This window comes from Trachypithecus francoisi, unplaced genomic scaffold, assembly GCF_009764315.1.
Source record: "Trachypithecus francoisi isolate TF-2019V2 unplaced genomic scaffold, Tfra_2.0 Lachesis_group10, whole genome shotgun sequence".
Lineage (NCBI taxonomy): Eukaryota > Metazoa > Chordata > Mammalia > Primates > Cercopithecidae > Trachypithecus > Trachypithecus francoisi.
The window spans coordinates 81,836,371-81,850,879 of NW_022681455.1; the positions used below are offsets into that span (position 1 = coordinate 81,836,371).

General features: G+C 48.6%; 1 protein-coding gene across 1 annotated transcript in view; it reads right to left on the minus strand.

Annotated features, from left to right (window-relative positions):
• The window catches only part of GSG1L (GSG1 like), a 269,946-nt gene that overhangs the window by 82,802 nt on the left and 172,635 nt on the right, over positions 1-14,509 (minus strand). The window contains exon 3 of the mRNA XM_033217915.1: positions 7,491-7,643. Within this exon, the coding sequence (XP_033073806.1) occupies positions 7,491-7,643 (153 nt within the window). The remainder of the gene's footprint in view (positions 1-7,490; positions 7,644-14,509) is intronic.

Genomic DNA, 14,509 nt, shown 5'->3' on the forward strand with positions numbered 1-14,509 from the left:
TATGCCAGTGCTGTTTTTCCTGAAAGCCCACAGTTAGCCAGACTGTGCAGGAATTTTCCAAATGACTTTCTCTTTTTTCCTAAGTAGATCAGCCTCATTTTTCAGAGGAACTGGGGGAGGAACAGAAATTTGCCCAGCCCGCTCTCACAGCCCTTTCTGAATCTAAGCCCCCGGCCACTGGGGAACAAGAGGGTGGCAGAGCCCTGTCTTTCCCCACACCTCTCGGCCGAAGTCACAAGACTGGGAGGAGTGGGGACACGGGCAGCCGGAGCCATCCCTGGTCTTGAATTAGTCTTGCTCTGCTGGGAGAGCACAAGAAAGGCCGTGGCCCAGCTCAGGGCCACATTATGACTTTTATGGGCCCTGGGCACTTTTGTCATCATAGACCTGTTCCTCCATAAAAGATGTATTAAGATTTACCTTTTATGACAGTAATGGTATAAAGACAAATATGACCCTGTCTAGATTCATTTTTATATCTTCATTATTATTATATTCTTTTTTTCTTCTGGTTTTAAAAGAAGTAAAAATTAAACATTTTATGGGTCCCTAGAAGTATCATGGGCTCCAAGCCCTGTGCTGGCTAGAGAAGGTGACCAAGAGAGTCAACAGTCACCACTCCCAACTTTCCATTCCCCTGCCCCTCCCTCACCCTGTCCCTCAACCCTGGAGGGAGGCACCTTCCTATGTAATCCTCTGCTGCCAGCAACACTGAGTGGGGAGCCAGCCTTGACCCTTTTTCTCCCTTCACAGAAGCATCCAAACCCCAGCCCCTGGGCCCCAGCCTCGAAAATTGCCTACCCTTGATATCTGATCAAATGCCCCAGCCTCATTTTGAGAGTGCTGGTCCCTGGAGCCAGATCTGCCCCTCAGTTTATTCAAAGGCAGCTAGGAATAATAACAATAACAACCTGAAGTCCTGGGTGCAAAGCCCTGCTCAGAGCACTTCACCATGGCAGACTCTAGGGTTCAACGCATTACTAGCTATGTGGCTGCAGGCAAGTCAGTTTTCTGATCTGAAGAATGAACATAATGTTAGTCCCCCTGTCTAGGAGGAGTAAAGAGATTAACACATGTGGCAAGTTTACCCCAGGGCCAGCGCATAGTAGCATCTGTTAAAGAAAAAAAAAATGTTTTTTGAGAGACTGTCTTGTTCTGTTGTCCAGGCTGGAGTGCAGTGGCATTATCCTAGCTCACTGCAGCCTTAACTTTCTGGGCTCAAGGATCCTCTTGTCTCGGCATCCTGAATAGCTGTGTATTAGTCTGTTTTCACACGGCTAATAAAGACATACCCAAGACTGGGTAATTTATAAAGAAAAGGGGTGTAATTGACTCACAGTTTTGTATGGCTTGGGAGGCCTCAGGAAACTTACAATCATGGTGGAAGGAGAAGCAAACATGCCCTTCCTCACATGTCGGCAGGAGAGAGAATGAGTTCTGAGCAAAGGAGGAAGCCCTTATGAAATCATCAGATCTCTTGAGAACTCACTCACTATTGTAAGAACAGCAGAGGGAAACTTCCCCCATGACTCAGTTACCTCCATCTAGTCCCACCCTTAACATGAGGAGATTATTACAATTCAAAGTGAGATTTGGGTGGGGACACAGAGCTAAACCATATCAAGCCGGGACTGGACTACAGGTTCACACCAATATGCCCAGCTATTTTTTTTTTTCTTCATAGAGACAGGGTCTCTCCATGTTGCCCAGGCTCATCTCAAACTCCTGACCTCAAGTGATCTTCCGCCTTCAGCCTCCCAAAGTGCTGGAGTCACAGGCATGAGCCATCACACCCAGCCCATTAAAGAAAAAACTTATCCAAACACTTTAGGTAAAAACGGTAAGGAGGACTTATTCAAGAGGGACCACCGCCATGGGGGTTTGCAGTAGTAGGGAGAGATCGGACTCAACTCTGAATACAAGGACCAATGGAGATTCATAGCCAAGGAGCAGGGTGGGGTTCACAGATGAAAATCACTATGGGGTAAGGGGGTTCTGGCTAAACTGACTCAACAGGGTTTTTGCTGAAGGCATGCCAGGGTGATAACACAATCAGGGGTGAGGGAGGAGGAATTTGGTCAGACATCAAGGGTGGGGGGTTTCTGATAAACAGATGCAGCAGGATTCTTGCTAAAACGGGACTGAGTGGACCAAGGACAGAGCCCAAGATTGGGGTCTAGTCAGAAGGGGGACTCAGAGGGGTCTGATTCAAACTGGGTCAAAGGAGAGAGTCTTTATTACATCTCAGTCAGTACTGGCTATTGTGATTAATCATGATGAATGAATGAATTATAATTCACTTGTCCTTCAGTATCCACAGGGGATTGGTTCTAGGACTCCCCACAGATACTAAAATTCAAGGATGCTCAAGTCCCTGACATAATTTGGGGCCCACACCTGTAATCTCAGCACTTTGGGAGGATGAGGAGGGAGGATTGCTTGAGGACAGGCGTTGAAGGCCAGCCTGGGCCAACATAGCAAGACTCCATCTTCAGAAAAAATTTAAAAATTAAAAAAATTAGCTGGGCATGGTGCCACACACCTGTAGTCTCAGCTAGTCAGGAAGCTGGGGTGGGAGGATCACTTGAGCCCAGGAGGTTGAGGCTGCAGTGAGCCGTGATTGTGCCACTGCACTCCAGCCTGGGTGACAGAGCAAGACTCCGTCTTTAAAAATAATAATAAATTTTTTAACTTTTAAAAAATGGCTTAATATTTGCATATAACCTACATGTATCCCCCTGTATACTTTAAATCATCTCTAGATTACTTGCAAAATCTAATACAATGTAAATTATATGTAAATAGTTGTTATACTGTATTGTTAAATTTGTATTATTTTTAGTGTTGTATTGTTATTTTTTAATTGCTTTTTTTCCCCCAAATGGTTTCCCTCTGGGGCTGGTGGAATCCACACATGCAGAACCCATGGCTGCAGAGGGCTGACTAATTGGTTAGAGGAAGGGCTGCCCCAGTCTCCGCTTTCTCCACCACCTCGGAAGGCATTGGCCTTGGGCTGAGCTGGTTCGGCAGACGTCAGACCCCAGCCTCTCCCCACATGGACCTGGCTGCTGGCCTCTGCCCAACCCTGCCTGCCAGCTCTTCCTAGACAGAAAGCCACACTTTCCTTCCCACAGGAGCAGAGCAGAAGCCCTCTCTACCTCCTCCAAGCCCCTCACCACCCCTTGCCCTGTTTCCAAGGGGCTCCCTTAAGACCAGCCTCCCGTGTCTTCCTGGCCAGACGCCCAGCTCTCAGCAGCAGCCTCGAAGTTTATCTCCTCATATTGTGTCTCTCCTGTTTATCTTCTCCCAGGCATGAATACAAAATCCTTTCTCTCCACCACTTGCTACCTCAGTCTTATTCCATCATCTGGCTGCTACATACTTCTCAGTTACTGTTTTCTGAAGACTTAAAATCTTCGTCCTCCCGCCTGGTCACTCCTGCAGTGCAAGTCTGTGAAAAGAGCACAGGGCTTTGAAGCCAACTGGAGCTGGGTTTAATCCCAGCTCCGCAATGACCAGCTGCATGACCTTGGGCAAGTCAATTAACCTCCCTGAGCCTGGATTGTTTATCTGCCTGGAATTATGGAGACAATCTTATTTGCTTTCGCAGTGGGTCTGCCCACTAGGAGGAAACCTGGCTTGGTTTATTTGTTTTCTTGAGGGGTAGAAACTTTGAGAAGCCCTTGGAGGTAGAGGAAAGAGTCCCCCACCTCCTGCCCCACAAGGAGCCTGCTTGCAAGAACTGGTGGTGGCTGCCTGTGGCCAACGACAAACTTTTGTTGTGTGGCTGGAGTGAGCAGGTTGGGGGAAGAGCTGCATGCTTGGAAAAATGGAGGGGATTTTTTGATGTTTGGTGCAGGGGAAGAAAAGGAGAGATGAACCCACTGATGAAGGAGAGGGGGCCGGCTGCATGCCCCCTGAGACATCACGCCCAAACTGTCTGAAACAGACTCATCATCTCCCCTCCAGCCCTTTCCCCTTCTTCCCCATCTTGGCGAGACCACTGTTCACCCCATCCCAAGCCAAAGGACAGCCAAGGGATCTCCCAGGTCAGGGGCCCTCTGACCATCTGACCCCTTCTCAGAATAATGTTTTCCACTGGATAAAATGAAATACACAGTATAGAAGAAATCAGTTACATTGAAATACAGTTAGCAATATATTCAAACAAACTTTTATAGGAATTTATGTGCCATTTTGTTAACATATGAAATGAGATTTGGTGGAAGCTCTAATAAGTATCACACTTTTTTTTTTTTTTTTTTTTTTTTTTTTGAGACAGAGTCTTGCGCTGTTCCCCAGTCTGGAGTGCAGTGGCGTGATCTTGGCTCACTGCAACCTCCACCTCCTGGGTTCAAGCGATTCTCCTGCCTCAGCCTCCTGAGTAGCTGGGGTTACAGGTGCGCACCACCATGCCCAGCTAATTTTTGTATTTTTAGTAGAAACTGGGTTTCGCCATGTTAGTCAGGCTGGTCTTGAACTCCCGACCTCGTGATCTGCCGTCCTCGGCGTCCCAAAGTGCTGAGATTACAGGCATGAGCCACCGTACCCAACCAAGTAACATACTTTTGAAGGAGTGCATTTTGAGATAGCTGCAGCTGTGGTGAGATTTCATGAAAAGTGTGGATTACTATTGATGACTATGTCATGGGTCTCATTCCCACTACTGTGATTTGTTGGAGGAAGTGCTAAATTACAGTTAATTTTATGTTAGAAAAATAAAGATGTTATTTCCCCCAACTGGGTTCATGGACCTCCTGAAGTCTGTGCACTCCAAGCTAGAAACCCTTGACCTTGACTCTATTTTCCCCTAACCACCCACTCCCACCCGCCTCTCCTAACCAGTCCCCAAGCCCCACTGACTTTACCTCCTGCACAGTGGACTTGTCCCTGTCCTCACCCATTCTCCACTTGGGCCTTGTTGCTTTGTATCAATATGACTCCCGCCACCTCCTGGCTGGACTCGTTACCTCCGTTCTTGCTCCACTTCATCTGTGCTCCACCCTGAACCCAGAGAGATCATCCCTGATATGGTTTGGCTGTGTCCCCACCCAAATCTCATCTTGAACTGTAGTTCCCATAATTCCCACGTGTCATGGGAGGGACCCAGTGGGAGGTAATGGAATCATGGGGGCAGGTCTTTCTCATGCTGTTCTCCTGATAGTGAGTCTCACGAGAGCTGATGGTTTTATGAAGGGCAGTTCCCCTGCACACGCTCTCTTGCCTGCCGCCATGTAAGACATGACTTTGCTCCTCATTTGCCTTCCACCATGATTGTGAGGCCTCCCCAGCCATGTGGATCTGTGAGTCCATTAAACTTCTCTCTTTATAAATTACTCAGTCTCGGGTATGTCTTTATTAGCAGTGTGAGAATGGACTAATACAATCCCCAAATGCAAACCTGACCATGTTGCCCTTTGCTCCACACTCTTCAGTGGCTCCCTATTGCCTATATGGTAAAATCCAAAGACCTCTATAAAGCACTGACACCCTCACAAACCTCTCCAGCTTCACCTCTCAACATTCCTCCTCTCCCTACTCCCAGTCTTCCCACCATTCTGAGCTATGTGAAGTTCCCAGAATATGCCGCATCATCAGGCCTTTGCTTACGCTGTCCACTCCACCTGGAATGCCCTCCTCAAGTTGTCCAATAAGCAGACTCTTACTTATTTTCCAAGTCTCACTCAAATGTTGCCTTCCCCATGCCCACCCTACTCATCCCCACTCCCTGGGCAAATGTGGGTGCCCCTCCCACAGGGCTGTTAACACACCCAGTCCATAGAAGTCAACATGCCATGCTAGAATCATCTGATGAATACGTCTCTCCACAAGATCGCAAACTTGGCCAACCGTGGTTGCTTATGCCTGTAATCCCAGTGCTTTGAGAGGCTGAAGCAGGAGGATTACTTGAGCCCAGGAGTTGGAGACTAGCCTGGGCAACATAGCAAGACCCTATCTCTTAAAAAAAAAATTTTTTTTAATTAGCTGAGCGTGGTGGGGGGATGGGAGTTGCCTATAATCCCAGTTACTCAGGAGGCTGAGATGGAAGTATCGCTTGAGCCCTGAAGGTTAAGGCTGCATGAGCCGTGATTGCACCACTGCTCTCCAGCCTAGGCAACAAAGCAAGACCCTATCTCAAAAAAAAAAAGAGATTGAGAGAGAGAGAGAGAGAGAGAAAGGCTTCATGAGGGCAAGGACTGAGTCTTTTTCCTTAAACTCCCCCAAACAAGCACAGTGCCCAGTTAGGCCTTTAACGAATGTTGGTTGAGTAAATAAATGAAAGACGGAGGGGAAAAAAGAATAAACAAGCTCTCCATCCTTGGACTGCTGGGAATGGGGTGCACAGGGATGGCGTGCATGGAAGCCAAATCCCACGTTGTCTGTGTGTGGTGACAACTGTTCTATTTTTCTTCTTTTCTTTACTATGATGATTGGATTTCCCACATCCTGGGGATGACAGATTGGCACATTTTGATCTATGGCGTGTGCTCTAATTTCTTGAATGCAGCTCTATTCTTTGCAAGATCCCTCTGTCAAATGTACATACCTCAATTAGGAGAGATTACTTCCTTTACCAAGAGGCTCATCGTTTCGGTTTCATTAAATAGAGAGTTCTTCCAATGCGTGAAGAATAGGATTAAATTTATAGAAATTCCATTTACACTCAGCTTTTTAGGAACAAATGTCTTACACAGCCAAGCCACTGCTCTGTCTGCCAGGCCTCCTGATGTTCTAGTTTATAGGCTTCCTTTATTCCCTTCCTGCGTAATCCCAGCTTAACCCCTGATGACCTGGATCCGCTGCAGCGACCCTGGGCACCTGCCCACCAAATCTAAGTGTTTGCTTGGAATCATCTGTCTCCATCTTCCTGAGTCCTATGAAGCAGTTGACGGTCCCATTCTTCCTGAAACCCTCAAAATCCCTGGCTCCGTGGCCTTTCCCCACAATCCCTGCCCAACACACCCTTGCCCTTGAGTTTCCGGATGTGTTTGACCATTCGACTTCCAACGCAGCCTCTCCACATGGAGTTCTCAAAGCCAGATGAGCTCAGGAAGAGGAGCGATGTGCCCTCCACCTCAAAGCGGCTTCTCTTTTATATCCCAGGGAAAGGCGGCACAGTCAGCCTACTCTGCACAACCACCTCCCTCCCTGACACTGCAAATCCAATCCATCACAGACCACGTGGCACTGATCTCCTGAAGACATCTCAAGTTCATCTGCCTCTCCCTCCCACACGTGTTATGCTCCTTGAGGTCTGAGACTGCCTACTTTTGTTCATTACTATAACCTTAGTACCTGGTCCGGCACCTGGCACGTGATACATACTCAGTCAATATGCATTGGCCATTTTTTACGAATGCTAAAACTCAGGCTCACAAAGAGAAGTGACTTGTCCAATGTCTCCCGGTTGGTACAACCAGGGCTTACTCCAAGGGCAGCACCCTTTCTTGCCTCTGCTCTGAGAGGCCACGGGACTGGCCATGCCTTACCTGAGAGCACCGTGAAGACAGCCGCGAAGGCATTAAGCTTGAGCCCGTCGATGACATTGCTGGAGTGGAAGAGCTCGAGACACATGAGGCTGAAGCCAACCACCAGTAGCAGAATGTACAGCACCTCGGAGACCACAGACAGCCACAGGACCCCTGTCCAACAGAGGCAGAGAGGCCGTGAGATGAGGGGCAACCCAAGATGGCTCACTCTGTGCCTATTCCTCCCACACCAGCGGAGGGTAGCAAGTCATTTTAGAATAGACCCTGGTTCTGGGGGATGTCCTGATTGATGATGGAAGACTGTCATGGCCGTCCCATCCTTGTCTGCAGGGGCCGGCTCAGGGACCCAAGCTTAAGTCAGCATTCTCTGGATGCCCACTACTGGGGAAGAACTTTTATCCTGTGGCTGGACCAGGTGCTCCCTTTCTTTCTCATGGGTTAGATGATCAGCACTGAGAGCCAGCTTGCGGCCATGAAGCCACCAGTTTAGGGTGAAGCTGACACTGTAGACGCAGGGAAGAGTGATGGAATGATGGCTTCATCAGACCAACCACCAGCCCTGGGAGCTGCCCTGTTCTGGGCTTCATGAGATACACTGCTGTATTGTTAGGCCAGTTAGTGTGAGGTTCTGTGTTACTTCCAACTATACATTTTGTTTTGTTCTTGTTGTTTGTTTGGGTTTTTTTTTTGTTTTTTTTTTGTTTTTTTTTGAGAAAGGGTGTCACTCTGTCACCCAGGCTGAAGTGCAGTGGTGGGATCACGGTTCACTGCAGCCTCAAACTCCTGGGCTCAAGCCATCCTACCACCTCAGCCTCCCAAGTAGATGGAAATATGGGAGTGCGCCACCACATCCAGCTAATTTTTTTATTTTTTGTAGAGACGCGGTCTTGCCATATTGCCCAGGCTGTTCTCAAACTCCTGGGCTCAAGCTATTTGCCTGCCTAGCTTCCCTAAGTACTGGGATTACGAGCCACCACATCTGGCCACCTGCAGCTCTAAGTATGCCACCTCACACACACAGCAGGTTTGCTCTCAAGGGACACCTACACTTTTATCTGCCCTGTATCCTACCCCACATTTTTTCTAGAACCCACTATTGCTACTCCCACACTTCAACCTTGTGGTTCTCCCAGTTAGCCCTGTTCTGGTAGGGTCTTGCCCTCCTGGCATAGCTAATTGGTCCAGTATCATAATCTGACTTATAATTGACGAATCAAAGTCTTCTTCTAGGAATCTGCGCTTAGATCCACTGAAGTAGACCAGGAAAGAGCAGTTCGGATGAGAGTCTGAGCATTCTGACCACATAAGCACCTGGTTCCAGCTGTTCCTGAAGGCCACCTGCACGCCTGTCCTTCCAGTAGTTTGGCAGTTCAAACTTTCTTTGTATTCCCTGAGATAGCACAGCTCCCTTTTCCTACAAATTGGTCCAAATTGGATTACCATCATTCACCATGTGGTTTAGGGGGCATCTGCTGTTTTTCCTACCCATGTTATAATGATTCCTGCATGCTTTTTACCAGGAGAGCCTCTTTCTTCTCTGTCTACATAGTTCCTTTGCAGCTGACCCACATCTGGGTTCCATGCTGGGGCACATGACTCAGGTCTAGCCAGTCAGAGTGCCGTGTCCCTCCAACTCCAGTCATTGGTTCAGGAGTGAACTTCTGTATGCCTCAGTTCCTTCATCTGTAAAATGGGAGTAATGGACAGGTGTGGTGGCTCATGCCTATAATCCTAGCACTTTGGCAGGCTGAAGCAGATGGATCACTTGAGGTCAGGAGTTCAAGATCAACCTGGTCTACATGGTAAAACCCCATCTCTACTAAAAATACAAAAATTAGCCGGGCATGATGGAATGCACCTGTAATACCAGCTGCTTAGGAGGCAGGAGAATTGCTTGAACCTGGGAGGCGGAGGTTGCAGTGAGCCAAGATAGCACCACTGCACTCCAGCCAAGCTGACAGAGCGAGACTCTGTCTTGAAAAATAAAAAAACAAAATGGGGGTAATAACACCTGTCTTGCAGTGTTGCGGTGATATAAGCAATCAGTTGCATAGCAATATAAGGAGCTTATGATTAGCACATAGTAAGAGCTCAAGTCATTTGTACTATTACAGTTTTTTTAGAAGAACATAATGGGGATATATCCAATGGGGAATGGAAATACAGCCCAGGGGCTCTTGACGAGGTCGAGGCTAGAGATAGAGTCAACAGGGAGAAATGAAATTGTGAGGGCGCATATGATTTCTGAAAGAAAAAGTAGCCAATAGAAGATGGAACTAGGAACATCCCCATGGCTTGCCTTCCAGGTCACACTAGTCATGTGGTCCCCCAAGACCCACACTTTAGAGAAAGAACTACAGACCAGGCATGGGCAGTCAGACATGGATCCATGACCCAGGTCTACTCAATGAGACTCAACCTCAGGACTTTCACAGGAACTACTGGGAAAGAGAAGTTCGCCCTTCCTTCTTTCCTTCCTTCCTTCCTTCCTGCCTTCCTGCCTTCCTGCCTTCCTTTCTCTTTCTTTCTCTCTCTCTTTCTCTTTCTTTCTTGCTTTCTCTTTCTTTCTTTCTTTCTTTCTTTCTTTCTTTCTTTCTTTCTTCTTTCTTTCTTTCTTTCTTTCTTTCTTTCTTTTTCTTTCTGAGACTGGGTCTCACTCTGTCACCCAGGCTGCAGCACAGTGGTGTGATCATAGCTCACTGCAGCCTCCACCTCCTGGGCTCAAGTGATCTTCCCACCTTAGCCTCCTGAGTAGCTGGGACTACACACATGCACCACCATGCCCAGCTTATTTTTCTATTTTTGTAGAGATGGGGTTTCACCATGTTGCGCCAGCTGGTCTCGAACTCCTAAGCTCAAGTGAACATCCTCCCTCGGCCTCCCAAAGTGGTGGGACTGCAGGCATGCACCACCACGCCCAGCCCTAGAAGCCTTTTATTTCTACCAGGTTTGAGGCTAGAAGGATGTAAAGATGAAATTGACTGAATCACCAGACAGCAAGAGCCTTCCTGAGAGTGAACCTAGTGCCAAGGGAGGCAGAGCCAAGAGCTGGAGGAAGAGTGCGTCCTGATGACATTGTTTGAGCCCCCTGGACCCAGCCATGCCTGAAGCTGCCAGTCCTTTGTTCTTTCAATCACATGAACCAATTAATTCTTTGTCTTTGTCCATGCCAGTTTGAGGAGAATTTCCATCACAACCAGGAGTCCTTATCTTCAGCTGTTCTATTCTCCGAAGCTGTCGAACACGTCCTTTTCTAGCTCTCTGCCTTTGCACAAGTTGTTCCTTCCACCTAGAATGTCCCAGGGACATCCAAGAAATACTTTTTATCAAATAAAACGAACAGTAAATTCTGAGTCCCTACCTGCTCCCTGATGAAGAACCCAGATGCTGAAATGCCCACTGTCACTCCTAGCACAACAGCGCTTTTAGAGCCTCAGAGAACTTTTCTTCTTCTTCCCTTTTTTCTTTTCTTTTATTTTTCCCCCTACCAAAATATCACATCTCCTGGGTAATTCCTTGGATTTTTGTAAGAGAATAATGTGCTGTTGGCAGCCTGGATGCTGTTAAAACACCCCCTGGCACCGCACACTCACAGCCTCCGAGCCCTTCGCTGGCCCAAGGCCTACCAGGCAGCGGGGAGCGAAGCAGGAAATTCAGGGAGCGCTGAGCCTGCAGGAGGGTGGCTGACACCCAGGAGATTTCATCCCCAACCCAACAATCTTTACCTCGGAGCTGCTGATGCTCCTCTCGCTGGGTTTCCAGCCCCTGCTGGTTCTGGCAAGGACTGCCCCTCATCATGGCACTGCTCACTGACTCAGCTGCCTCCCCCCCCCCCCGCGCAGCCCCCACACCACAGGGGGTGCGGTCAACCCTGCCCATGTGGGCCCCAGGCCAGGACGCTTCCCCCGCACCTCCCCTCACAGCAGGGCCCAGCTCTGCTCTTTCAGAAGTGATGGGAGATGGGCCAGAGCTTGGAGGTGGGGATGCTCCGGAAGTAACTTAACCATGGGGAAACAGGCACAAATACCCCGATGCCTGGCAGGGTTGTGGGTGCTTTATTTATTTATTTATTTATTTATTTATGACAGACTGTCACTCTGTCACCCAGGCTGGAGTGCAGTGACACCACCTCGGCTCACTGCAAACTCTACCTCCTAGGTTCAAGTAATTCTCCTGTGTCAGCCTCCCGAGTAGCTGGGATTGCAGGCACCCGCCACCGTGCCTGGCTAATTTTTGTATTTTTAGTAGAGATTGGGTTTCACTATGTTGGTCAGGCTTATCTCGAACTTCTGACCTCAAATGATCCACCAGCCTTGGCCTTCCAAAGTGCTAGGATTACAGGCCTGAGTTGCACCCGGCTGGGTTGTGCTTAGACAGATAGATAGATATAGATATACAGATTTTTTTTTTTTTTGAGATAGGATCTTGCTCTTTGTCCAGGCTGGAGTGCAGTGGCATGATCATAGCTCACTACAGCCACTAACTCCTGGGTTCAGGCCATCCTCCTGCCTCAGCCTCCATAGTAGTTGTGACTAAAGATAAGTGCCACCATGTCCAGCTAATTTATTTATTTTGTAGAGACAGGGTCTCACTATGTTGCTCAGGCTGGTCTCGAACTCTCAGCCTCAAGTGATCCTCCCGCCTCGGCCTCCCAAGGCCTCCCAGGTGTGCCTGGCCGAGTTGTGCTTTTCCAGCTAGATTGCTAGATTTATTTCCTTATCTTCTTACTGGGCTCGGGAGCATCCATCTGCGAGTTTCAGCCCACTCCAGCCAAGGAAATTAATAACAATAATGATTGTTCTTGTTGTTATAATTGTCACAATAAAGGCTGACAATTATAAGGTCTTTATTATGTGCCAAGTCAAAAAGAAGGATGTTGGTGTCCCGCCCAGTCTCCTAGGCTCTCTTTTTAGAGTTTCTGTCTTTAGAGGATTGTCTTTGGGCAACCAGAGCCAATTTTTTCTATCTTTGTTCAGAAAATGGCTGGGAACTTACATTTCCCTCTTAGGTGCCATCAACACATGACTGACAAGCAGGGTCCTGTCCTAGGACAACTCTGAGCTGTGACCCACACTGCAAAGCCCTTGTGGGGTCAGACTGGCCTGACACCATCCCTTGCTTTCCTTTCTCCCTTCCCTGTCCTGCAGGTTCAGTTCCCTTACCAGTCTCCCCAGGGAGCATTTCCTTCACTAATGACTTTATACCCAAATACTCATCTTACACTGTGCCTCTAGATAATCTGATCTCAGACACAAAAATTCATGTGGATTATATCACCAAATCTTCCTAACAGCCCTGCAAGGTAGCAATGCATCACCCATTTTGCAGACAAGAAAACTCAGCTTCTGAGGGATTAAGCAACTGCTCTACACACCTAGGTAGTGACAGTCTGCATTCAAACTCACGCCTCTGTGACTCCAGGAACCATGGTCAGCAAGGAGGCTGTCATCAGGACAGAGTGGCCACTTGGAAACCATATTCTCCTGCTCTTAGCAGGTTGCTGCGGCTGGTCTGGCTGTGGGGCGTAGGATTCTCTAGTCAAGGCTTCCATTCAAGATATTCTCCAGAGTCCCAAGCAATTCTGGAACCAGGTGTCCAGAAAAGGGTGGCCACTGAGTGGGATGGATCCCTTCGGTTCTCAGGGATCCTGTACCAGCCAGCCACCAGGTGTGGTAGGGAAGGAGGCTACAGGGTAGAGAAGGCAATCTGGAGGATTCTTGGAAGCCAGGCTGGGGAAACTGGACTTGACCTGCGTTCAGGGGCAGGTGAGGGGCTTAGCCAGGGAACCCTGTATGCTGAGAGGAGAGTGAAGAATGGATGGACAGGATGGAAAGAGCTCCTGGGGACTTCCACTGCACTCCATGCGAGAGATGACAGTGACCCAGACTGTGGCCACAATGGGAATGAGGACAAGTAGGTAAACTGATAACCCCTGAGGGTTGGACTCAGTGGGCTGTGCACCTATGAACTTGGCGGCAAAGGAGAGGGAGGAGGCCACACTGCTGCCATGTTCCTGGCTTGGACACCTGAGCAGATGATGGTGTTCCTCACTGAGCATGGAACACTGCTAAGGCAGGAGGACAATGACATGCAGAGCCTACATGAGCCATGGAACATCCAGCAGGGATGTCCATGAGTTGGAGCTCAGACAGGTATGGGGCACTGGCAAGACTCAGCACTCCCTGTGTATCTGCTGTGATTGTCAGAAGGTAGTTGGAGCTAACAGGATGCCTCTGAACCCATGTGGGAGGTGGGATTCCAGGGGACATCAATACTTAAGGGGAGGAGCAGTGGCAGGGGGCTGTGAAGGTGCGGCAGGCACAGCCAGTGCCCCCAGGCTGCCCATGGCCCTTGGGGGCATATTTCCACCTGCTGGCCCCTGTGTCTCTGCCTGGGGGCTTGCCCTGGCCACCAGAGCCCACCTCCACCCAGCTTTGAGACAGGCTGGACATGCCGGGGGATGTAAACCAACCTGCCCCCATCCCCAGCAGCAGCCCTCCCTGAGTGCTGAGTGCCAGCTGGCGAATAAGTCCCAGAAGCTGGGTGCCACTGGAGGCTGTAAGCTACACATTCCTGTTTCCCACCAGGGGACAAGTGCTTTAAGGCGGTGTTGAGTCACAACGTTAAATTGTCTAAACCAACGAGTGCAAAAGTGATTCTCTTTCCCCTGATTTTTAACGTTCTTATTACCTCAATCAAAAGAATCTCTGTGTGGTGCTAATAGGTCCTTAACATCTTTCTAACACTTGTCAATTTTTTAGAACACACACAAGGCTGGCCTCAGGCTCAGAGTCTTCCATAGTTTCTAGCCAGATCGAGTAACATTTTTTATTATTTGTTATTATTAATTATTTATTTTTGAGACAAAGTCTTGCTTTATCACCCAGGCTGGAGTGCATTGTGCAGTGGCTGGATCATGGCTCACTGCAGCCTTAACCTCTTGGGCTCCAGTGATTCTACTCCTTTGGCTTCCCAAGTAGCTGGAACTACAGGCACTCACCACCACACCCCACTAATTT